The 26,944-nt window shown below is 39.7% G+C and overlaps 1 protein-coding gene across 2 annotated transcripts in view; it reads left to right on the forward strand.

Annotated features, from left to right (window-relative positions):
* The first annotated feature begins 696 nt into the window (after nt 1–696).
* EXT2 (exostosin glycosyltransferase 2) overlaps nt 697–26,944 on the forward strand; it is a 73,211-nt gene continuing 46,963 nt past the window's right edge. The window contains exons 1-8 of one of the 2 annotated variants that reach the window (XM_054635435.2): nt 697–796; nt 1,375–1,484; nt 2,685–3,244; nt 3,416–3,505; nt 8,281–8,397; nt 11,788–11,983; nt 15,301–15,440; nt 16,345–16,438. In XM_054635435.2, the coding sequence (XP_054491410.1) occupies nt 2,709–3,244; nt 3,416–3,505; nt 8,281–8,397; nt 11,788–11,983; nt 15,301–15,440; nt 16,345–16,438 (1,173 nt within the window). In that variant the 5' untranslated portion in view covers nt 697–796; nt 1,375–1,484; nt 2,685–2,708. The remainder of the gene's footprint in view (nt 797–1,374; nt 1,485–2,684; nt 3,245–3,415; nt 3,506–8,280; nt 8,398–11,787; nt 11,984–15,300; nt 15,441–16,344; nt 16,439–26,944) is intronic. The other variant, XM_077180008.1, reaches the window with a different exon arrangement.

Consider the following 26,944-nt stretch of genomic DNA (forward strand, 5'->3'; position numbering starts at 1 on the left):
CATTCCATGATCTTACCTACTTGAGTGGTTTTTGTTTGGTTAGTTTTTGTTGTTGTTTTCTTTTTCGCCCTTTTTGTGTGTGGGTGTGGGGGGGTGTTGTGTTTTGTTTGCTGGTTGGTTGGTTGGCTTTTTTTTCTTTTCTTTTAAATTTTTTGGTTTGGTTTTTTTTGTTTTGTTTTGGTTTTTTGGGGTTTTATTTGGCCTACAGACCAAGTCAGCTCCCATTTTTGGGAATGAAACCAGTGTGTCTGATTCCCACACAGCTGGAGTTTTGTGCAACAAAATTTTCCTCCTCTATCTTCTATTAGAAGAAGATACTTCCAGTTACTTTTATGAAGGGTTTGGGGAAGGTGTAGATTGAGGATATCTCCTTGCTGAAGTAGTGTGATCCAGCAGAAAGTGACACATGACCCAAAGGTCCTCAGTCAATGAGAAAGCTCAGTACAGTTTTGGAAAGGCGCACAGGACTGGAGAATGCAGATGTGTTGGAAAGCGGGCTGCCGGCGGTTCATGGGTACAAGTGTTGCACACGCAGATGATGGCTGAAGTGCTCCCCGTGCCGCTCCGCCGGGAGAAGCTCCCATCCCATCCCATCTCTGTGGGGAGACCCCCGCGGGCCGGGTCCCGCTGCACTCCCGCCCTCCGGCCGCGGGGGGGCGCTGGGCCGGCGGGGCCGCGCCTGCGCACCGGCGGGGCGGGCGGGGCCGGGCCGGGGGCGGCGGGGCGGGCGGGCCCCGCGCGGAGCGGCCGGGGCGGGCGGGGCGCGGCCGGGCGACCCCGGCGACTGCGGGCGGCGGTGAGTGCGGGCGGCGGGGGCGGCCTGTGCGGTTCCGGCGGGTGGGCGGGAGGGAGGGAGAGCAGGGGCTGCGGGAGCCACAGCGGCGTGGCGGCCCGGCTGCTGCCGGCCGGGTTCCGGGCTGGCTTGGGCCCGCCCCCCGCGCCTCTCGGAAGGCGGCCCGTCCCGTCCCGTCCCTCGGCCCTTGCGGCCCATCCCGCTGTTGCCACCTCTGTGTGTGCTGCGTCTTGCTCCCGTTACTTCCCGCACTCCAAGCGCGTACGGCTTGTGCCGTGCTTGCAGTTGCCCAGGTGGATTGTGTGGTGTGTAAGAGGGAAGGTTTCCGTGGATGGACAGGTACCTTCCATGGAGAACTCTTTCAGCCGGCCTCCGGGCTGGACAGGTTTGCCGAATGACTGAAATGCTCGCTGGAGAGTGTCATCACGTAGCTGGTTCTGGTGCTGTGTCAGAAAGGAGGAATAAAGGACGTGGTTAACAGTCGGAAGCATATGGGAAGTTTTTAGTTGTAAAGCTGACTGTATTGTAGCATTCTGGCTTCTGTCCTAATAACAGCATGACACGTGTATTGCCTTGTACAGGAGATTTTAGAGGCTTCCTCCAGAATCAGATTGTGGACATAAAGTGATGAGAAGAGCCGTTAAAAGTGGAATGTTTATTAGCATCTGAGATTATTTTAGTGCTACTGTGTGTAAGTACAGTCAAGTCATGCATTTGCCAGCCCATCCTAACAGTCTTTTGTTAAGAACACAAAATAAACATAATTCAATTTGTTGCATCATTTGATTAATAATGAAATTAATGCTTCTTTTGTTCATTTATACTTATTTTATTCATATTTGATGTCTACTGGATAGTTGACATGTCAGACTTTCTTTCTAGCTCACAGAGCAAGAAAACATCCCATTTTTCCAAAAGAAAAACACATAATTATACCGTTGACATTCTTTTTCTGGAAAACATGCTTACTACTCTTACAAACTTTTCATTATGGAGAATTCAGGTTGAATTTACTTATTATTGAAAGTTTTAGCTGAAAACCTAAGCAAGTTGTTGCTTGCTGATTTTTCAGTCTGTAGTAAATGTAAATTGTCTTTTGCAGGAACCACGATTCTTTGTGCAGGAGCTTGTAAGGAATATCAAAGATGACAGTAGTTTGTGATAAAGTATTTGTATAATACTTTATATTACATCATGTTTTTCATTTCAGCTGTAGTTCAGGCTGTAATGAACTGTTTAAATGCTTTTCTCAATGTGGCTGCAATGGCAGCTCATTGAGCACTTTTGTGCCCCACAAGGCACATTTACAAAGATGACAAATAATTAATTTTTCTTGCCAGAAGTAGTTTGCCATCATTTTAATCAGGTATGGTGGGGCTCCTATGAAATTCTGTTTAGAAGCACCTTTACCTTAGAAACAGTATCATGGTCCTAAGTTGTGTGTGATGCCCCATTATAAGCCCTTTGTAGGTATCCAGGTTGTTTCTCCTGTGGGTAAGCATTTTAGTTTTTTTATTAGCATTCCCTTTGACTGTGCTTTGTTGTAGGTGTAGTGGGACTTATGAGGCCTCACCACTTCTGCAGTGTCTGAGATTTCCTCTCCCTCTCTCTGCCCAAGCTGTGCCTTTTTCTGGCTAGTGGCTGTTGACTGGCCCACATCGTTTCATTCCAGCCAGGCCCAGCAGATCAGCCTCAGTTGGTGCCTGCCAAGTGGCAGGCCTGGTTGGCATCCTGTGTTCCAGTGGGACTCATGAGCATCTGAAGAAAGCCTACTTCAATCTGCTGAAGCAAAGACCCTTTCCTGAAAGGAGTAACTGCATGTTTCTTTGCATCGTGATAACTGTGTCTCTTTTGTAGAGTTCCTCCTAAAACCTCTCTCTCTGTTTTGTAGTGACAAGAGATAATTGATGCCATTATGTGTGCCTCGGCCAAATATAACACCCGGGGTCCAGCCCTCATCCCAAGGATGAAAACCAAGCATCGCATCTATTACATCACTCTCTTTTCCATAGTTCTGCTTGGCCTAATTGCCACAGGAATGTTCCAGTTCTGGCCTCACTCCATTGAATCATCCAGTGACTGGACCGTTGAAAAGCGCAGTGTCCATGATGTGCCTGTGGTCAAGCTTCCTGCTGATAGCCCCATTCCTGAGCGAGGAGACCTCAGCTGCAGGATGCACACCTGCTTCGATGTCTATAGGTGTGGCTTCAATCCCAAGAACAAAATCAAAGTGTACATCTATTCACTGAAAAAGTATGTGGATGAATATGGGACGTTGGTGAGCAACACCATTTCCAGGGAGTACAATGAGCTGCTGACGGCCATCTCTGACAGTGAATTCTACACGGACGATGTCAACCGGGCCTGCCTTTTTGTGCCATCCATAGATGTCCTCAATCAGAACGCCCTCCGGATCAAAGAGACAGCTCAGGCTTTGGCACAGTTATCCAGGTATGTGCTGAAACTTCAGTGCGTGAATGTGAAGAACACAAAGTGAAAAAAGTGAGTCTAATGCAGGAGAGGAGAACACAGTGAGTTAATGCCAGCACTAGGCTTAGAGAGAACTTGTCTCTGTGTAGAGAACACTTTTCTAACTGCAGTTTGTTTCTTCTTTTGCTGTAGGTGGGATCGAGGCACAAATCATTTGCTCTTCAATATGCTGCCTGGAGGACCACCAGATTATAACACTGCCCTAGATGTTCCTAGAGATAGGTATGTGTTGTGCTGTGTGATGGACAGATCTGGGTTCAAGTCCCACTGAAGAAGCAACAAGCTCAGAAGGGCAATTGGTAGCAAAGGATGTGCTCCTTAAACTTTGCAAAGATAGACTCTGACTTGCTTGCTTCTCAAAAAAGGAAAGTAAAGCCTTGTATAGAAGTGGTATTTACTTTTGAAATTTGATAGTTTAGCCCCATCCTTAAATTTATGAGGGATGTGGCTGATAGTTTGCTTTTAACTCTTGGACTTGCTATAAAGTTGGAGAACCTTGATCTGGTGTGTAACTGATTATGAATGCTTTACAGAATGTCCCATTTGATGCAAATTAGAAATTCAAAGATGACTGTAGCAGCAGCTTTCTAATAGAAGTCAGGTGCTTCAAGGACATTTTAAAGCAGCTGCTCTGCGTGACAAAACTATGTTGAATTTCAATTGTTTTTGTTGTCTTAATAGACTATATTAGTAATTGGACAAATGCTCTTAGTTATTCTCTGGCAAGTGTGCTTTAAAAATATTTGCCAGGAACTTAAAAGGTCTACATTCTGAGCTCAATTTTCACTTGAAGGATAGTTTAGTTTTGGAAGAGGAAAGGTTGTTGCAAGGCAAGGAAAATTGGAATTAGAGCAAGGCGATACTGTTGCTGAAGATTCTAATATGTTGCTGAAGTTTCTAATATGTCAGCTGGTGTGTGCTTAGTTCTGCTGAGTTCAGTCCATTGTAACCAGTGCTGTTCCTAAAGGTCAAAGTTAACTTTCTTTTGCCAAATGTTAATAAAATCTTGCCTGAGATATGGGATCTTTGCTAAGATGGTGGTCTGTGAAGTGTATCTTGATTTCTTTTCAGCAAAGACAATTTAAAACATCCTCCAGTACCAGAACAGATTTCTTTCCTGCACATGTTTAAACAGTAAATTTCCTCATTGTAATTACATCACTGTGAAATATGTGTGAGTAAGTTTTTTCCTTCTCTGTGTGAAACATGTTGTATGTATGGGTTAGCCTGGAGAGGGCAGTCAAGCATCAGTCTCGTGCAAACAAGTCTGTTAATCTGTTAGTAAATACTTGAATTTGTTATCTTAGATTTATACTTGAGGAGAATTTTCATTTGACAATGGCATGGACTGCATGCTTATGGATACACATGTCTATCAAAGATTTGAATTTATTAACTCAAAGTAGTAGATATGCTACAGAACTTTTTATTTTTACTTTTTGATCTCAAATTACATTTGGCCTTGCATGCCTTGGCTTAGCAGGCAGGAAACCTCTTATTTTGGTAGGTGTTTCTCCTAAGTATTTGTCATGCTAACATGGAAAACTGAGTAATTTAAGTAAAAAACTGAAGTCTTTTTTGGCATTCAGCTGTTGTAGTTTGCTAATCTGACTCAGTCCATCAGCTGTATGATCATGAGCTGTAATACATTAGAGAGGCAATAACAGTGCTTGGGATGGAAAAAAAAAGGATATTTCTTTTTGTAGGCAGTCAGCAGTTGGGCAGTTTGATGTACAGAACCTATTCTACAGGTCACAGGTGTGAAGACACGGGGCCTGTGAAAGAAGTTGGGAGTGTGGACCAAGAGAGGCCTGAGTGATGCAGTGTGAGCTTTCAGTATGATTTTGGAGACCTTTGGAGTTCTTAGTTCATGTCTAACAGAACAAGCAATGTGGGTGTGTTTTCTTTATTTGAGAATATTTAAAGGTGTTAGGAAGGGGTACAACTATGAAAGACAGTTGTTTGTAGCATCACAGGGTGAGAAGCTGCTGGCCAAAATAAAGGCATGCTGGCACAGTTCAGTTGGTTTTGAATGACTTCTCTGAACTGTACCATGACAACTCTAGAAGGACTGCATTTGTGTGAGTTTGTGGATCACTTGTGAAATCCACAGGTAATACTTATGAAGTTTGCACAGGAGTGTGGCCTGCCTTCTAATCAACATGTCTGAGACATCATATACAGTTGAACTGTAGTGGATCATGAAGTTTAATAGACTTGTGTTCCAATAATTTGCTGCAGAATATTGATCCAGATAAAGTAAGACCTTATACACAGGGGGCAGTTCAGTTATATAATAATTTTACATCTGGAAAAGTTCTTGGCTAAGGTACTTCACTAAGGGGTTGTTTGTTTATTGAATCTTTAAATCCAATTTCCAAAGGCAGTGTAAAAGTGCTTTATTCCATAATTTCAAAGGTGAAAGTTTGCCTTGTGGGCATGGAGTTTATGTTGCTAGTATTAGCTGCCATAACATTTGTAATCTCCTGCCATAAAGCTTAAAAGATAAGCTCGATATTGTCTGCTAATTAGTGCTGTTGGATTCAGTACAATGATGAGGTTGAAAGGATTTCTTTTGCAGAGGAATTCTGGTGCTGTAGAATTGAATTTATGAACTAAGATACTTTTTATTTATTTCTGTTTCAGTCCGTGAATTGGGTTCAGTGCCCTGTGAAGTTTGGCAGAAAGCTACTGCAGATGGCAGTTGGACAGAAACATTTAGTGTACAGGCCAGCTGGAGCACTTCATGGAGAGAAGGAAGGATCAATATTTGAAAAGTGGTGAAAAGTTGCTTAGGGACAAGGGACAGTCATTCCTTGCTGATCAGTGCAATTTAAAGATTATTTGTCTTGAGTACATTAGGAGTTAATATCCCTACTCTCTTAATGCACTGTACAATGAAAATCCAAGTGGAGTTACTTAACTGGTGTTGGTTCCCTGTGGATTTATTTAGGTAAAAGTCTGCATGACACACACCTGCTTTCTCAAGGCTGATGAGGTGCTGTTGTGTTTTCACTGGATCCTATTATAACAATCTGGTTCTGGTTTCCCAGTTTGGAGGGAGGGGGTGTAAAAAAGAGAAGGGAGATATAAACTGCAAGAACAGTAACACTCGAGCGAATTTTTTTTCTCTCTTCTTGTAACTGAATGAATATGGATAAGATATAGAACATGCAGCTTCGACTGTGAGACCTAGTCATAGCAGTGTTGTACATGTCACCAAAAGCAGGGGGATGGGGAATGTTGGAAAGGAATTAGAAATTATTTGGAGCCTAAGCTCATGTACTTAATTTATCATCTAGTTCTCAAGTTGATTTTTGTTCCTATCATAGTTTGTGTTCTGAATGAAGAGTCATATTTATGGCAAAGTGTGATCATGGTGTTTGAACACTGAACAATTGTGCTGCAGGTCAGAGCAGGAAGTGAAGTATCTGTGGGCCGTCTGATGGGGATTAGAACAGGCACAACATACTGGTGTTCATCCTGAGTGTCTTGTTCTGATGGGAAAAATCTTGGGTGATAATTCGGTATAATGGTAATTGTTGTCTAACATTTGTGGAAAACTGCTTTTCCAAACACCTTACCAATGATTTCATTCAATGATATCTGAAAACAAGAATATTAGCTAATGGATTGTTGGTGCCTCTTCCAGTCTTAGGTTGATATTTTGTTCCTGTATGTGTCCTGATTACTGAGACCTGTGCCTGCTCTGACCTGAGTATGGCTTCTCACTGTAATCATAGCTGCAACAATGGGTACAGCTTCTCGAGATCCTTTCTTTAGTGCCTTGTCTAGTAATGTATTTGTGTCCTGCTTCTTTCCACAGAGAAGGAGACAAACTGGAATTTAGAAATATGGTTCCTTAAGCAAAGCCAGTATGCCATAAGCAGCTAAAAGTATAGCAGACCCCCCTGCTGAGTGACAAAGGACTGAAAGTTTGGTCAGCTCTTTGAGAAGTTTCACAAAAGAAGCTAAATCTGAGCTTCTTTTGGAACTAGGATGATATATTCCCGATGCCACCTGGTCACTGGACATGAAATGGCAATGAGAAAACTTTTGTCCTCTACTAGCATATTTCAAAGGGGCTTGGTTTGTGATAGGAGATAGTAGCAAACCTTTTTTTTTTTTTTTTCTGGAATTCTGCATGGTATATTGCTTTCTTCTATACATATTGTTCTCTTCTGTTTCTTAAAGCACTTCTGTGTGGCAAAAGGTTGTCCCATCTAAGAAAAGGCACGATGCAGGTCATCCTGTTGGAAGGTTGAAGTGCATTTTAATTTATCAGTCCTTGATTTTTCCCTTGTTCTCTAGCATATAGTCTCACAAGCAACCTCTACTGTTGGAACTTAGTGTCATAACATACAGATTTCTTGTTTTCATGTTTTCTGTTTATAGAATTTTTGCGTAATAAAAAATGAAATAAATTTCACTAGTATGATAACTTTGAAAATACAGTTGCAGGTAATTTCATTTTGTTTTCCATCCTGAGACATCCAAAGTCACTGTAAGATGCTAAAATACTGTTACTGTACTGCGATTTGTATCTGAAATACAGCTTGTCTCAAACACTTTGAAAGTTGTGCTATACACAATTTTAGTACAGGCATCTATGAATATCTTAACTAGTATAAATAATTCAGAATGTGTTTCTTCAGATTAAAATTGTCTTACGATATGTAAGCTTGGAAATTGCAACAATGACAGCAATATGTTAGATTTCCCTATATTAATGCAAAAATGATCCATTCCTCAGTGATCCTACACAATTGTAAGCATTCTGCTAGAGTGCTTACAATTACTCGATCCAATTCAGCAGTAAACCAAGATGACAAAAACTAAAGTCAGCCTAAAACCAGCATGAAAACATGCCACTGATACATGCTGAGGGAAAAACTTACCTTAGAGCACGTGCCTTCTTGTTCTGGTAATGACAAGCAGTGAATCACTGGAGTTTGAATGTTATACATTCCCAGTTTAAACTTTCTTGTATTTTCCAGAGCTCTGTTGGCTGGTGGAGGCTTCTCCACTTGGACTTACCGGCAAGGCTACGACGTCAGTATTCCTGTTTACAGCCCATTGTCAGCAGAAGTAGATCTGCCAGAAAGAGGACCAGGGTAAAATAATTCCCATGAATTGTGCAAAGAATATTCAATATTATATTCAATTCAATATCATATTTCATATTGATGATTATGAAATATAAATATAGCTAATAACTTTATGGTGAGCTTGGGCAATTTGGTAAGTGTTGTTTTTAACAGCTCTTGCTATTAAAATAGATGATGCTTTCAATGCTGATGGTTCCAGTGGTGATGGTTCAATTGGCAACTGTTCCCTCTAATAGCTTTATGCTTTTCTTATATTGTGGTGCCCAAAACTGTGCAGAGGACTCAGTGGGACAATCCCCTCCTTTGACCAGCTGCCTGATGCACCCCAGGACACGGCTGGCCCTCCTGGCTGCCAGGGCACTGCTGACTCATATTCACTTGCCATTGACCAGGACCCCTAGGTCTCTTTCCACAGGGCTGCTCTCCAGCCTCTCGTTTCCCAGTCTGTCCATACATCCAGATTTGCCCTGTCCCAGGTACAGCCTGGCATTTGTCTTTGTTAAACTTCATACTGTTGTTGATTGCCCAGCCTTTTGATTTGTTATAATCTCTCTGCAGGGCTTCTCTGCCTTCAAGAGAGCCAAGAGCTCCTCCCAATTTTTTGTTGTGGACAAACTTACTTAGTATCCCTTCCAGTCCTGTGTCCAAGTTGTTTATGAAGGTGTGGAAGAGCTCAGGCCCTAAGCTGGAGCCCTGAGGAACCCCACTGTGACTGGTTGCCTGCCTGATGTAACACCCACCATTTGCACCTGACCTGTCATTAAGCTCATAAAAAAGAAGGATGAAAACTTGTATGTGTGATTATGGGAATACATACATCTGGAGCTTAGAATACTGATTTTATTTGTTTCTTTTTTTAAAGTAATGGAGTAAGAGATAAACACAAACAACACAACCCTCCCCTACCTGAGCCTTGTAGCTGGAAGTAAAGCAAGACAGTTGGGAAATAAAGCACTGATTTTCTAAGAACATGTAATTAGCCATTGAAATTAACTGTCCTGGCAATGGTGGCTTCTCTAATCTGTTCATGTCTTCAGAACAAGAGGAGGTAGAAGTTTGGAAGACATGTTTTAACTGGTTATGGAAGGTTGTTCTTTTTATATTTCATAAATCTTCTAATTACACAGCTGGAAAAGTTCCACTGTAACAAGGTCTTCTGTTATGGTTTAAAAGATGAGCAGACAGAGGCAAGGGGATCAGTGATCTGTCTGCTCATTGTCGACATCAAGTGTTCAAATGTAGAAGCTTTAGGTCCTTTTCTTCTTACAGTGTTCTGAAGAGAATATGAATTTTCAAAATTGAAAACTGATTGAAATGGTGCAGCCTCTGTTGGACACAAAAGTTATCATCAGTCTTTGGGTTCAGTTGTCTTTTCTGGTTAGGGTAGTGCTCTTGCTGTTGCTCTTGGCTGCAGCAAGTACAGTAATGCAGTCAATTAGGACAAACTTGTGCAGCAGTGGTTTACTTTGCTCACACCCTTTGTGTCCCTGCTTGTGATGCCTTAGACCAGGCCAGCGAGTGGCATCTGCTTGCATCCCAGCTGATTGTAGGTCTCAGGTGTTACTACATTGTGACACAGAGTGAAGGCATGCTTTGTGTTTCTGTCTGGAGAGCAGGAATGTGCTGATAGGCTCCAGCATCTATAGAGCCAGTTGTAAAGAGAGAAGCAGTCACATTGTTCATGTCCATGTAGTCAAATAAACTCTCTGTCTCGTTTTGGGTCGAATAAGAGAAGTAGGTCTTGTGTTCAGTAAAGGTGTTGGAAATTCCGTTTCTCAAAACTGTTTTTTTTTTTTTTTAATTGTGTTGGGCAGCCTGGTGTCCGGAGTGCCATCCAGTGGCCGGTCAGCGTTACTAGTGAGACAGGTTCCCAGCCTCGACTGCTTTTTGCAGGAGGGATGGGATGGGGATACACCGCCCAGAATCCAGGCTTGCTTGGGATAAACCTTTTCATCACACTATGTTAGTGTGTTATTTCTTGGGAGATGGCCTGTTCTTTCCTTTGTAGCAATGTTTGATAAGCTAGATTTTGAGTGTCATAGAGTGATGACAGTTTCAAGGCAAAATTTGCTTTTAAATGTGTACACAAACCTACTTTTTTCTTTAGCTGGTTATATGCATTTATTATCACTCATCTGTATCATTATTTCCTTTTTTTAAGGCCTCTTACAGAGTTGAACTAAGGGGGTTTGATTTACTTGTCTTTTTAATTGGATTGCTTGAAATCCACTTCTGCTGGTAGCAGCTGGAGTCTTGTGAGAAAGAATGTTTAAAAAAAATACTATGCATCTGTTAATTGGAGCAACTAAAGTAACCAGCATGAAAATGAGTAGAAGAGGTGAGAAGAGCAGCAGGAGAGGTCTGACTTTATAAAGTGTGTGTGTTTGTGTGTTTTCAGAGCTGTAAATTAAAGATAGCATCACGTGGAGTAAAACTGGAACTCTAAGTACAGGCCTCGTGCTTCCTGTGTTCTTTTGGCAGCATGAGGGCACTCACTCACTATGTGTGTTCCTTTCACTGGGGAGTGGTTGGAGCAGTCTGACTTCAGCTGACCTGTTTTAAAAGAAAACCCAAGTATAGATGAGTATAACAATTATATGACATGCTATTTTCCAGTATTAGTATAACTTCTTTAAGCAGCAAGCACCTAATTTAAGCTTGTATTCCTGTATGGTTTACCTCGAGTGTTTTTAAACATGTCAGTATTTAAAATGTTCAGCACATTTTAAATATTCATGGTTTTGGAGCATGGTAGGAGTTGAGAGTGTATGAGATAACATACACCATATGGATCTTCAGCTTTTCATTGGAAATATTGCCTCTATATTGCCCCAAGGGACAGAACTGAATCACAGTTAAAAAGATGAGCTTGTGGTATTGCTGCTGTCACCATATCAAGACTAAATAAGCTAAATACTAAATACTGAGTTGTTAGTTCAGCATCTTTTCTCAATTAAAATTCATGAGAACATACATGGGAGGAGAAACTAGAAGCACTCAGCACTCAGTGTCCTATCTACTTTTTTTAGTACACCAACACCAAACAAAAGTACAAACAATCCTGGCATCAGTAGCAGGCTGATTTAAAATGCAGCTAAATAATGTTTCTCTAACCTTATAATAGAAGTTATAATGCAGGTGCCTATTCTAATGTAATAAGCACTTTTACCAAGTACAGATTTATTCAGAATTGTAAATAATTTTGAGCCACTTGCTATCCCAGACTTAATTATATTTCATCATTACCCTTTCCAGTGTTGTCTGAAAATCTGGTCTTGGAGCATGTCCACATTTAGTTAATCTTGCTCTGCTTCTCCAGAATGGAAGGAAATGTGTTCTGGAGATCTTGGAAGTAAACTTGCAGTGCAGTCAGGTGACCTGGCTGTGTTTTTTCAGCCCTCGCAGGTATTTCATCCTCTCATCTCAGATGGGTCTGCACCCAGAGTACCGCCTGGAGCTGGAGGCTCTTCAGGCTGAGAATGGGGAGTCAGTGCTGGTCCTGGACAAATGCACAAACCTGTCAGATGGGGTCCCTGCCGTTCGCAAACGCTGCTACAAGAATCAAGTCTTTGATTATCCTCAGGTGCTTCAGGTAAGGCTGTCTGTCCTGCAGACTCCTCTTCCCAGTGGTGTCTGTCTTAGCTGTCATTCTGTTCCTCTTCAGCAGTGGTAGGGTACTCCCTTGTATTTAATTAGTATGCTGGATATCTTTTAAAACTGCATAATTTGTTATGTTAGCTTGAGTACTATATCCTAACTTTATCCTTATTTTTAAGAGGGCCAAAACCGATGTGCTCAAACTTATATGCAGACTATGCGTATATGAGACTGGTCATGGTGGTTTAGTAACACAAGACAGTGTCATGTAAACTTGAAAAAATTACACAGAGGATACTGTCAAATCCAGCAGCAATGGGATGCTAAAATGGAGGAAGGGAAGGAAAAACTTTTGGAGGCAGATAAAGTTGCTCACTTCAAAACTGGAGAGGAACATTGGAATCTACACCTTCCAAAATAGCTGGCAAAAGGGCTGTCAGCAGGCATGAATTTGGAATTAATTTCTCAGCTATGACAATCCAGGCCTTGCTAGATGAAGCTTGGAGCTGAAGATGGCTTTGTCAATTGGATAGAAGGTTAAAATGAACTTTAAACAGCAAGAGTGTTACATTTAAGTAGAGTTAGTCAGATTACATTTTTTGTATGCAGCTTAGTAGTTAAATTGTACAAAACTATCTGTGTCTATATGACAGACTGAGCTAGAAGGCTTGTCAGCATGCAGCTATGAAAACATCTAGGTGAAATGTGTTTCATGGCCTTGGCCCAGCTTCCAGAGGCCTTTTGATGTGTCAGTGAAGATAAAACTAGATAGTGTTCTCAGACCCCTGTGTCTCTTGGCAGTTCACTAACAGAGGTGCTTTGGCATGCAGTGTGGTGAAGTGAGTTATGCCATAGGCCATTGTGCTCTGTCTGTGGCCAGCAGCATATAATCTGTCTTTGAACTTAAGCAAATGATGGTAAAATAACAAACAAGCCGAGGAAAGCCAACGTTTCCACCCCTCCTGTTATGTTTTGTAGGAAATATGTTTAAAATTCCATGTGGAGGAGGAGGAGAGGGAGGAAAGGATCACCGTCAGTCCTAAACTTTGAGTAAAAAAAAAAAGTTGTTTGCTTTATTTCTTTAAATACAGACTGAATTGCTAAAAGATGGCAAGTCAGGGAATCTCTATCTATATCTTGCTATATATGATTTTATAACTCAGAAGAAAGCTGGCACATGCTGAGATTGTTAAAATACTTTCCCCTGCATTTCCCTTTGGAATGTCTGGCTGATAACAGTGGTGATGTGAGGAGATGTATTTATAGTAACCTTTGTCTAGACAGGAAAAATGGTTATCTGGGCAGATGAGCATGTGTGTCCACATCTGGGCGCTTTTTTTTCCTTTTTTGTCTCTCCCAGACCTTACTAGTCTCTTCCACCTGCTGCTGTGTGATCCAGTGAGTCAATGGTTAAAATGTGTGTTCATTTTCTCAGCTCCTTCCATTCCCCACACCCTTCTTTTCCTTCTCTTCCTGTCTAAGAGTGGGGGAAGGGGGACTTGGATCACAGTTCATCCTTTCCAGCACTGCCTTTACAGATGTCTTACTAGACAGACTCTTGGACTTCTGGGTTGTTAATGCTTCCTGTTTGCAGTCTTCCCTTGGATGAGATTTTCAAGGCTCTTAGTGCTCTATGGGTATGAACACAGGTCTTATGATTGCATCAGGAGACAAGTGAAGAGCCAGCAAAACCCCTTGTATTTCCTAGTTCCATCCTGATGTTTTGCTGCCCTGCTGAGCATTCTGGCTCTTTTTCTTCAGGCCATGGAACACGAGCTGGAAAAATGTTTTCTTATCTGTGGGAATCCCTGTATCAACTTTATAATTTTTCTTTCTTAAACTTAGGGATAATACTGACTTGGGATTTTCCCTGTTGTTTAGCTGAACTCTACTAGCATTTATATTGAGATCTGTAGCAAGATTCCTCAGTGGCAGTGAGAACCAAAGTCCCTAAAAACAGGGTGAGGGCAACATAGTCAAGAAGTCTTCTCTGCTGGAGGTTAAACTCAGGGCACTTTGTCTTGTGTGTTGTGGACATGAGTAAATGGATTATACTCTTCTCTACGACAACTTTTTTTATCTTTGAAGCTCCCTTCCTTCTGCCCTCATTCCTTCAGAATAAGTAGCATTGATAGAGTAAATCTTTCCTTGCAGATTTCCTTTCAAGGTAAGTAATCATCCTTTATTTACCACTGGAAGTGCTCTGCCCAAGACTGAACCCTGCTCTGTCTGAGGTCTTTTGTTACTGTGAAGAGTAAGTGAATTCTTCAGATTTCTTCAATTGTACATTTTTTTGGACTGTAATATTACCTGTGGATGGAATGGTTTGTTTTTTCAACAGTACCACATTTCTATCCCAAGAATACCTTTTATTTGCCTGTTCTTTTGTAGGAAATGTCCTCTTCTGCAAAATGCAAATCTTAGCCAGTTACTTCATGCTTTATATTTGTGCAGTTTGCTATTTTTCTCTAGGTGTTGAATTCTATATGTATCAGTATTTCTTAGTTGATTTATGCATGTGATGCCAAAGTCTAATCCTGGTATCCATTATACCTGCTAATCCCACAAAATCATAGGTATTGTGAGCTCTAATAAGTATGGCCTTAATTCTGCTACTCACTTAACTAAGGGACACATTGAATGCTGTTGCACTTAGGAAAGATTACTTGGTCCATCACTGTTTTATTTGTGAGCCACTGCTATCTACTTTATACTTGGAGTTCTGTAACTGGAGTTTTTGTAACTGTGGAGCCTATAAGGGCTTTATCTAGCCCTGATTTCTTAATTTGCATGTGAAAATGCTGCCAAACATGTCAAGTGACTTGAGGTACAAAATCTGATACTTCCTTACTATCCATAGAGCTGCACTGCCTTATAACAGAAGAAAATTAAGTTGGCTCCATACTGTTTATACTCAAATAAGTTTATCTTAATTGTTGCTCTTCTTGTTGTGCCAGACCTTTGAAATGTTTGAAACTTAATTTTCTCCTTGAGTTTTCTCAACTGAATTTTAAAGTTTGGTCATTAAAATAAAGCACAGAATTGTCCTACCAATTTGTTTCTCATTCCTCCATTTAGGATATTTTTCCTAGCCCCTGGAAGATAAAGTTGTAAAATTATTTTGAATTAGCTAATAATTCAGAATATATTGATTGCACAGAGCAACTTGGTTTTCCTTTTGACTTGTTTTTTTGTTAGTTTTTTTTTTAATGAAGGGGAGGGCAGGAAAACATAATGCATATATACATACACACACATCATGCAAATATAACATTTCCCTTTTTTCCTCATTTGTGTGTCATTTGTTGACAGGAGTCTACGTTCTGTGTTGTTCTACGTGGAGCCCGCCTGGGACAGGCAGTGCTGAGTGATGTTCTTCAAGCTGGCTGTGTCCCAGTCATCATTGCTGATTCCTACATTTTACCTTTCTCTGAGGTTCTGGACTGGAAGAGGTCTGTGCCCTCACTGTTGTACATTGAACCAGTGCCTGAGATACTTCACTGCCTCAGTGATTTGAATCAAATCTGTCTGATAAGTCGAGTGTACTGTGGGCTACAGGAAATGAAATACAGAGGAAGATGCACACTGTCTTTGCTCTTGATCTATTATGTATCAAAATAGGAGAGGGAAATAAATGAGACTGATATGACAGAGCATTTGATTAGCCTGTAGCCTGTCATTCTTTGTTCTAAAACAGATTTGTTGTGTAATCTTGTGCTTGAATTCAATGAGGACTGATTTCCATTCAGGCTCTTTTAAGGAAAATATATACTAAATATTGCATCACAGAAATGCAAATTCTCTGTATTGCACTATGATTCCCAAGTTTATGTGAGATGGAAAGATATCATTACTTTGTGACTGAGTACACTGCTAGGAGTTTAGATGATTTTTCTATGCACTGTGCCCAGTTACATGGTCTTGGGATAGGGATAATATGTACAAAAATTATTTGGTTTATTTTTAACACTGTATATGCTATTACTGTTTGATTATTCCAAAAATCTCTGCTGTCAGCCAGTCAGTGGCAATCCAGAGATGAGAATTCAGGATTTCTGAATCTCTGTCCCTTCCATAGTTATTTGATTGTCTGGACAGATCAGTCTACAGACTTTGATGGCCTTATCTATGGGCAGACTGGCTGGTGTTGGGAAGGAACTGCTGTGGAGTATTTTGTTACACTGAAAGAAGACTGCTTCTTTTTGCTTATGTTTTTTGAATATGTCTTGTTAAAATAGGACAAGATTCTGGATTGGAAAAGCAGTCTTTTAATGAAAACTTCTTCTGGAAAACTTCTTTCAGTATAGAATTTCTTTTTTCTCACCTTGCCATATGTTTTCTTTTCTTTGCTTGTAGGGCCTCTGTTGTCATCCCTGAAGAGAAGATGCCTGAAATGTACAGTATTCTGCAAAGCATCCCCCAGCGACAGATTGAAGAGATGCAAAGACAGGTAAACCAATGTACCATGATCAAGTTACTGTCCTTGCTTTACTGTTGGGGTGTAGGTTCATACACCTGCCTTGCTCTGAAAGCTTTTGGAATGCAGAAATATGCACTGTACTCTCATGTTAATATTTTTATTATTTGACCCTATTCTTTCTTTCTGCTAAACATCTGCATTTGCCATCACTTTTCAGTGGGATGGAAGCTCTCCCTGAGTACTGCCTACTGACCTCTATTAACATATTTCTGATGAAATCACGGTGTATATTTGTTTTTCTACATGGTATTTAAATTGTAGTAAAGAAGTTCAAGAGTTTATTTCAAAGGAATCTTTGGTTTGTAGAAAAATTTTAGTCACTTAAAATGTGAGGGGAGCATTAAGTCCAAAATATTTTAAATATTTTATCTACGCTGACAATTCCTCTGAGAGAGAGATTTTTCTTATTTGATGACTGCAAGAGCTGAGACCCTGAACTGTCAGGCCAGCAAAAAAGATATTAACATGTAATGTACACTTACTTGTATCTAGGATATTTCATCCTTGACATCTTATTGTACCTGAGCATATATTGTCACCAGGCAAGATAGTACCCTTATCATTGCCTCAGTTCCTCATCAGGAAAATCATAGAGGAAGTAAGAGCTAGGTATTTAAGGAAAAAGTTAACCATCTGATTTCAAGTGACTTTTCAAGATGCATGGAATTTCTGTAGTCAAATTTCTGCAGGAATTGTGAAGTCATGAAGTCATGAAATTCTCTTACACAACCTTAGTGACAAAGTGGTCCTTTGCATGGTCCTTGTAAAAAGTGACCCAATTTTTTCAGACATTTTTTTCAGAATGTAGCCTACAACACTCTGGTTATTTCTACTTAGGCAGTGCTGAAAACTGCACAGTGTGTATTAATAGTGATATATGAGGTGAAAATAGACTCTCAATTTAAATGTAAATATCTTTCACACCTGAATTCTGTTGCCAGCTTTACTTCATTCTGTTCTGAGTCTGCAAATACCACAGCAGCCATCAGGGGTCTCCTTTCTCTTTAGTACCTTCACACAAATGAACCATTTTGATGGGGCCTGCTGGCAGCACCAATGTGCCACCAAAACCAGGAGGTGAGAAAGTAACCTTGGGGTTACAACTCCTAGAGATGTGATTTTTGGTTTAGAGATGTCAACACTAGGGAGTTTTGCCTAATAAAGCTTTAAAACTGATATTAATAGTCTGTCAAAGTATGCAATAACTTTCTTGTTGACTATTTCACTGATAATGCAAAATAATCATTTCAGGATAGTGTTCTCCAGCTATGGGCAATGCACATGACATTATTGACACCTTAAACACAAAAGTATGAAATCAGGCAACTCATTTGTAAAAAAAAAAAAAAAAAGCCAACAAAATAAAGACAAAGGAGCAAACCCCCTAAACATTCACAACGAAACAAACCAACAATAACCCCTTAATTTGGGTTATATATACATTATCTATATTACCCATAACTCAACACAATTAACCTAAAATAGATGATATTTTAGTGCTCACAGTACAGATATAGTCTCTGTTCAGAGGGAATTTTGTTGGATTATACATGGTTTGCAATAGTCATTGTCACTGGGTTAAAACATCACTGAACATCATTGGAAAATGTGTTTCTATTGCCTGAAGGTGTGATGTGTTTTTCTAAAGCATCTTTTCACATCTTGTTGCTTTTATTGTGTGTTTTGATAGTGAAAGTAACAGGATGAAATCACAAGGTCTGTCTTTCATCTTTGTAAATTTATTTCTGTTTGTGTATTGAGGATACTTAATCATGTTATCCATACATTTCATGTCCTGTCAGCTTTATTTACAAGGCAAAATCCCTGTGTATCTCTGAAATTCCCTTGCTGATAAGTGTTCTGTGTTCTAGCCACCTAGAATGGTGAAAAGTACTAAATGCCTGAAACTGTGTGGACTACCAGTAACCTGACATGTATGGTTGAGATCATCTTTTTCTAGGCAAATAGAACAAATCCTTGCTCTGAGTTTCTCCTTGCTGAAACATGCATTTATCATATTTGTCAGACTTTTTGGGTCTAATAACCTTTGTGGGATTGGAGCCTGCTGTCCAACTGCATTGGTTTCAGTTGTTGTCTTATGATATCATTCTTATCCTTATTTGGAAAACATCAAAATTAAAACAAATATTACTGTACGTGTTAGCTTACCAGTTTTCTTTGTTGATTACTACATTGTACTTTTTTGTAGTGTTTTATCACAGGAGATTCTCTGGACATCATACATCAGGCTTAAAATGTAGACATAAACATATAAGCACACACCTACATATACGTGTATATAATTTTTTTCAGGTTGTCAGCTTTTAATGAGTAAAATTTTCTCTATGCATTTTTTTTCTTTGTTTCTGGAGATACTTCTGGCTATACCTGAACTGGGTAAGAAAGGAAGTCTTGTAGAGAGAAGTCATTACTTTTAAGTTATATAAGAACTCATATTTGAAAGTGTGTTCTTCCAGTTTGTACACCTGTCATGGACATCACATAACACTGCCATGAAGAGGATAAAATACAGGGGTTTCAATTTTGGAGACATCTGCTAGGATCTGTGGCTGGTATGACTTCAGCTGTGCTTTCCTACAACACAATTTTATTTTGCTCAGCTTTTTATCAGACAGTACATGGTATAAACTGGGAAAGAGATTCATTGGTTTGAGCAGAACTTGAGTGTGGGAAATCAAAATTAATTCTACTGTCCTACATGATCCTTGATTGCACTGAGATCTCTGGAGATCAGCTATATTAACTTATGCTTTTATTGTTCAAACTTGCAGAACAGTTTGCTCTCAACTATTGCCAGTCCAGTTTCCTGGGTGTCCTCACAAAAGGGAATAGTTTCTATGCTTGTAGCCTGATCTACACAGTTGTAAAAATTTGATACGTATTGTCAATACTGCAGGTACAGCCTATGTCCCTGAAAACCAGATTCTCCCATATAATAATACATAATAAATAAAATAATAATAGCTCTTATAAACTGCAGCATTTTGACCATCAAAACCAGCCTCTGCTGATTGAGCTGCTAAAATTAATAGCAGTCTGGATAAAACTTATGTGTCTCTGGGATTGCTGTCTTATCTGTTTTCTACAGTAATGTTGTCATTCTCATTTTCTTTGAAGCTTCCTTGATCCATCCCTCTCTTACAAATAGTTCCATATGGAGTCTGAAACACTGGCAGAAGTGCCCAGGGGCAAGTTGATAAGCAGCTTAGCTGCACAGACTTGATGCTGCATCCTATGCTTTCATTTTATCTGCACCTCTAACCAGCATCCAGGTAATAGCAAAGTTCTAGAAGTGGAGGGGAAGAAGTTGATGCAATGGGCCTGTATGACAGAGAGTAAAATTTGAATTTTTGTCTTGCTCCTGCAGAGTGAAATAGATTAAAAAAGCAGAACAAAACTTTGCTGGTATCACCTTGTCTCATGCCTTGTACAGTTTCCCTTGCAACAGGTTTTGTTTTTTTTGTTTTTTTGGTTTGTTTTTAAGGTTTTGCTCTGGAAGCCTTTTAGTCTCTGGAAATATGTTTCAGCTGTAGTTGATGCATAAATGTCTTTAACTAGTGTGAAAGTTTTCCTCAGCTTATATCTCAGCCACTGTTCTTTTGTCACCCTCTTTTTGTGAGGTGAATCTGTCTATATGAATATACAGGCATCTTGTAAGTATTTGTCTTCACTATATACCAACATACTTAGAATTCTTTTAGCATGGATAGACTCATTAAGGCATAGAATCAGAATGCAGAAGTACTATGCAGTGGGAATAGGAGATTCATTCTTCTGTTTATTTAGGAATTCTTGCTCCTTGAAGAGATTTTAGGTAAGGAGTTTATTTTCAAAAGGTGGCTTTGTGTGCCTGTTCCTTTTTGACTTTGTAACACCCCATATCTCCCAGAAATAAAACTTCTGAATTCATATCTGTTCTGGAAGTCTGGATGACTTTGTGTGCTCTGGTGGCACAAGGATGATGAGCTGATGTTCTCAAGTGTGGGAATTCTTTTCATCCTGGTTTTTTAGGGAAATGTGTATGATCACATACAATGTGCATGCTGATTTCTCTTCTGATTTCTGTTAGTGCCCAGTTTCAACCAAACTTACAGAGAAGTGGAGAGGTTGGAGATAAGAAATTCCCTGAATTTCTTATCTGGGCACCTGTGTAGGAGTTAAGTACCCCAGAATAACATGGCCTTTAAGAGAAACTTTGCAGCTTGAGCTAACAGTTATAGAAAACCATTTACATGTATCCATTATGAATTATCTGCTTTGGGAAAGGTTTTATTTGGAACTGGCACACCTTAGGCCACAGAAATTCAGGTACAAAATGGCCAAATGATAGAGTGATAAATTAAATTCAGTATACAAAGGGGTATATATGCAATTTAAAACAGCCTTTTCATAGGCAGTTTTGGCCTCTCAACTAGTTGCAATCACTTGGAAAAGAATTCTTAAGAGCTGTAATAAATAGTTATGTGAAAGTATAAATTCCATAGTCAGTTATGTTAAAAAAACACAATGAATTTTTAGAAAAGAGAGAACAAGATGGAAAATACTGTGCCACCATGTGTATCTGTTGTATGTCTGCACCATGAATACAGTCTGTAGTTATGGTTCTCCCATCTTGAAAGTTATGTAATAGAACAAATGTGATCAAAAGTTTCAAGAGGAGACTGATGAAATAGTGTAACACTCTTCATCTTGAAAATTAATGATTGGTGATGATGAAGCAGGAATAATATACAGAACTAAAAAATAAGAAGGTAATGAAAAAGTAACTGGATGTGACTGTACATTGTTGGATACAATTTCATTTGATGTCTCACAGTACTTTTATTATTTGGAATCTGGTCTAAAAAAAAGGAGATGATCTCACAGACATAAGAGGTAGCCTGTGAGAATCACTGCTTCATAATTTTGTGTGAGTGAAGGGGTTTTGTTGACATAAAAGGCAGAATGAAGAAATCCAGAGAAGGAAAATCTGTCAGAGATGGATGCAAAGATATACCCTCTGGCTTAAAAGTTCCTGCATTGCAGACTTCTGGAAGCTGGAGAGTACTTTGAGGAGGTGGTGGCTTCTGCCTGCTGTGTCTGTGGCAGGGGGGTTCCTAAGGTACCTGCTGTGGAGCTCTGTCAGAGGGAGAATATGGGAACAGAAGGCCATTTGGTCAGACCTGGCAGCTTCAGGACTCATGTTTACAAAAGACTTTAGTATTATAATGCCTTGTGTAATAACATTGTCAGATGCATCTTTAAAATGCATCTTTACTTCACTGGCTGCCAAACACTTCAGTGGGACACTATTGAAAGTGATGTATAGTTTCCTTCTTTGGGTGAATGTGTAATTCACTTTCCTGAAGCCCCACAAGGTACCCTCTTAAATAGTTGGCCATGTACCATTCTTGCTTTTCACTAATTAAAGTTTCAGATAATCACAACCTCTTGTGTTTTTTAGCCTGAGTGGACAATTGAAGGCTAAAACAGGATGTAAATTCAGGGTAAAATTTGTGGATAGAAAACATGTAGTTTGCAGTGTTTGTTCCCACAGTTAGAATACCTGGACAAGCTGTTGTGGTTTTTCTTGGGCACATCCTATGTGCCTCACCCTTGAGCTGAAGAGAAGTTCAGACTCCAGGTCAAACAGAGCTGAAGACACAAGCATAAATCAATGACTTGTTTTAGTGCCACGTTAAAACAACATGAGTGGCTGGCTTTTCTGACCCTCCTCCCTTTCATTTAATGTGCTTCTTTGGCTCCTCTTTAAAGAGGGCTCTGTAGAGTAATTTCAACTCTTATCAGCTTGCTGACAGCTATATGAGCCTTTCTGCTGGCTCCAGGCAATCACTGCCAGCGTGTGAAACATCCCATTCTTGCAGTGAAATGGTCTTGGATAGAGTTAAAGCAAATGGGTGGTGGAGTTTTCCTGTGGGTGGTGCAGCTTACATGAAAGAGATGGGATTTAGTTCTTGTTAACCAATTAAACAGAAATTCATTTCAATATCTGGACACTAGATGCTCTTTGAGCATACTTAGGCTTTTACAAGTCCTTTTAATGAGAATATTAAATGTACAGCTGCAGTTCTTTCCCTGACAGGGGACAGCTTCTGTCTCTGGGTTCTGTAGAATCATCATTATCAAATTTAGGAAAACTTTCATCTGTCTGCCATTTGTAGCATTTTAAGGAGTGTGACTGCAGAGCCTAACCCTGCTTTAATCCTCCCAGAGTGCTTCAGTGAAGCTCTGGGTCCCCCATAAATGTCAGGCCTGGACAATTTGCCATCTTATCAGATGCAGTGAAGTTAGTTCCAGCCCTCTCACCCCTCCCCCAGAGGAAAGATTTGTTGCTGCAAACAGCAAAGGAAAGAAAAAAACTTTTTCCTGGCTTACTGCCAGGATCACCATGGGAGTTGTAGAATCCTTGGCATTTATATATGAGACCTTCATTGCTCCCCTCTCCCTTCAGTTGTTGCAGAGAGTATCCTTATCCTAGAATTTTTTTCTTCTTGTCTATCCTGCCTTGTTGTTTTTCAGAATGAAGAAAACTGTCTTCGTGGCATCTCTTAGAAAGAGCTCTGAAATCTGAGACCAATCAGCACCTCTATGTATAATTTTTATAGGATACATTTGGGTTGCTTTTGCATCTACATTGGCAGCTTCTAAACAGTAAAAGGTTAAACTTAACTGTAAGAGGAAAATTATGCTATTCTAAGACAATTTTATTTTGGTTTTCAGATTAGATTTTAAGAATCTGTGCTTTAAGAGTCTGTATCATGTTGCACAGTGAATTTTTGGATACTCTTTGCAGATTGCTATACACAACTTGAATAGACTACAGATAAAGCAGATGATCCAGAAATTGGAAAGGCATGTACTTCTAGAAAGAATATTTGAAAATATTCTGTCGTGCACATGAAGCAGTTAGCTGCAGACAAATGGATGATTAAGCATGATCTCCTGGTGTTGTACTCTTTCTTTGTTACTGTGTGCTTTCCCTTTGCTGCTGTTTACTCTGTACCACATCACATTCCTTATCAAAGCTGCTTGCTTTGTTTGCCCCCTTTAATTGTTGAAAGTATTACAAGTTTAACATTTATCTATATAGCATAAATACACTGCATTGCTGTAGTAGTTTGCATGTGAGTATATTAAATAGAATAGTAAATACACCTTGGTCTTGTATCCATTTTACTGATGAGTAGGTAGATATGTAAATAACTTATACAAGGTCAAATCATAATATTAATAATGGAATTTAGAAATCTACATCCTGTTTTAATGACTATATCAAATGTATCTTACAATACAGTAGGAACATCTGGCTTTTAAACTAGAAAGGTCTTACTATTTTCTATAGAAACAATTTGCTGACAGATAATCTTCAGCCAGCTTTTCCTTTAATCTTTGTCTGTAAATTATGCAGATATATTGAATAGTTTCTTAGATGCCTGGAGGTAGGAAAATTATGTGTCTTTTTTTTTTTTTTTGCAAACTAAATAGTGGGCTGTGTTAGGAATATACTGTAGTGTCCCTTGACTTTAAAATGCTGTAATTTGTATATAGGGTTTGGCTTCTTTTTTTTTTTTTTTTTTTTTCATTAGGAACAATTTTGAATGCTCTTTAGAAATTAAAGTGGCAGCTGGCATTAGTTGTCATTGAATTCTGGTGGCTTAGCTCTGTAGAGATGCTATGAGCAGAAGGATTGTAGAGGGTGTGCATATTCCAAGATGCTAATGTTGGTAGGGAATCATGGATAGAAGTTTGGCTTCATACTGTAGAGAATAGAATGCTATTCCAGATGTTTACCAAGAAGAGATAAATAACTCTTTTTGATGCCTTTCAGTGATTTTTTTCGTGTTAATTTATTTTCAATCCTGTTTCATTGTGGTGTGACTACCACATACTGTTATCACAACTTGCAGTGAATATTCACCTTTCCCATTTCATCAGATAGCCATACAGCCATGTGCAGTTTGAGCCATGAAGGATGAGGTATTTTTATATAGCTCAAGCTCAGATCAGTTATTTTTAAGATGTGGAGGAAGAAAGCAGTGTCATGTCCTAAATGGAATTTTTCCAGTAGATATGGAAAAACCCTCATGACAACCAGTTCTTCAGATTTATCCTCAGAGAAGTCAGTAAGATGTGTTTGTATTCAAGCAACACTGGCAGTAATGTCTGTGGTTAAAGTTGTCCAGTGTTGAGAACTGTGTGTATGGGGGTATGAGTGTTGTGTTTGTGCTTATATAAAACAGACCTGTATAGCTTACAGGAAACTGAGCAAAACATGCCTACATCAAAAGGGCAAGTTCTTCCTGGTATAGAGCTTAAGCTCTGAAATTGAGGTATGTGCTGATTTTTGACAGCTATAATATAGTGGTAACCTTACCTAGATTTTTTTTTCATCCTTCAAAAAGCTGTCCTTTCATGTGTGTGATTGGCACTGGGCTTGCTTTGTGTTTAGCTTCTCTAATCAAGGGAATTCAAGCTTCTATTCTCCCAGCATTAGTACAGCAGTCATGGGAAATCTCAAACAAGCCAGATCTTATTGCAGCAGTTGACACAAATAAAAGCAGTTGTGCTTTTATTTATTTATTTTTGATGCTGGATGCTGATTAAAAGTTTCCAAGCATCCTTTAGCTATGCTATAAAGCCAACCAGCAGAGAGCAGGGCAGCTGCCGAGGAAGGGAGATGCTGGTGGACACAGGACAAGATCACAGTGGGAAGCATCAGTGTGTGTAACTCAGAAAGCTGGGAAAGGTGTAAACAGATCCCCAATTTATCTATAGGGTGGGCTCTCCAAACACTGTTTTATTGGCCAGTGGCTCCTGCTTTACTAACCTCTAACCTCAGCAGTACTCAGAGGTGCTGCCCACCAGCCAGCCTTGTCTTTGAACCTCCCTTGGCTCCTGCCACCTCAAAGACTTGCAGTCAGATTCCTGTGTTTTGCTTGGGACCTCACCTCTCAGCAGGATGCCTGCAGCAGGGAAAACTGATCTACCCTGAGAACATAGACATATTTGAAGGCAATACCCCTAGGACTAGAAACCTATTGCTTTCAGTTTCAGGAGCTGTCCGTCACTTGTCAAGAAATGTGGATAAAACATCTTCCCACCCCCCAACTTCTGGGCATGCAGTAGTTGAATGTTCCCTGCAATTACATACATATATATTTGTTTTCTGTTGACTTCCTGACTGCTGTTGAATCAGTGATTGCACAATTCTAGCTCACTGTAGGTCTGGTTTTATGTTGAGTGTGTTGAGAACAAACATCATAATAAGGATGATACAGGTTCAAGTATTTTTGACTACTCCCCAGGTTAGGTGTGCCTGCCACTTCCTTTACAGTAATGGCCTGGTGAAATTGGAGTAATTACAGAGCCATGCAAACTCCTGGAAACTGGAGGGAAAAGAGTGGGCTATTTTTTGTGTTTTTATATCATTATTGATGACTATGTAGATATAATGGCTTATCTGGAAGCTAGAGTAGTACCTATTTCTCTTTTTCAGCTGTGTTATTTCTATGGTGTCAACACATGCCATTTGCTTGTAAATAGGAAGACAAACTGAAAGCTCTTTGGGAGCAAAGGGAATTCAGAAAATGGTAGTAATATTTTAATATCACATGTATTAAAAGTTGTAAATGCTGCGTGAAATTTTGGGGTTTTGTTTGGTTCTGGGGTTTTTTTGGGTTTTGTTTTTTTCCCCTCATCCTGCTGCTTTCTTTGCTGGCTCTGTCTCCACACTTTGTAATAGTATTCCCTGCCACAGCTGAGAATGGGGTGGGTTGCTTGCTGCTCATAGTGCTGGTATCTGTTTGTTGGCTCCATAACTGAAAAGTATTTTGACCATGGATTTGTAGGGTGCCAGGACAGTAAGTCAGATTTCCTGGCTGGTGCAATGTTGCCTTCTGCACAAGAATTGCTAAGTTGACATACTCATTAATCAAAGAAGCAAGTTTGAGGTGCAGAAATATATGGAGGGAGGAGAGAGCACCAGTGCTGGGTGATTATTTTTATCTATTCAAGTCTTGTGTTCTTGCTATTTTTAGAATTAAGTTGCTATTACTAGGACAAGGAATAGCAGAAATCTGTATTTTAAGGGTAAAGATAATGCAGGATTTCAAAACTATATAAAAGTTGCCATTTAGTGAGAGAGAATGAGAACTCTTTTATTGAAAGTACCTTCTTTTGTGTCATGTATTTAAGCAGAAGAAGGCTCTTCATGAGAAGATTAAAACCTTAGAAACACCAAAGCAAGAAAGCTTCCAAAACCCACCACCCCTAAAACAAATCAAAAAACTCCTCAAACTCCCAAAGATAAGTGAAAGTGTGGAAGCAAGAGTGAAAATGTTAACTTTAATAGATAAGCTTCTAAGAACTGTTGTTGTATATGCACGGTATGTGTTGTATATATGGATTACTACAATGGATGTGATTCTTTTCAAAGCACCAAAGAGGAGAATCTGA

This window comes from Agelaius phoeniceus, chromosome 6, assembly GCF_051311805.1.
Source record: "Agelaius phoeniceus isolate bAgePho1 chromosome 6, bAgePho1.hap1, whole genome shotgun sequence".
NCBI classification, from domain to species: domain Eukaryota; kingdom Metazoa; phylum Chordata; class Aves; order Passeriformes; family Icteridae; genus Agelaius; species Agelaius phoeniceus.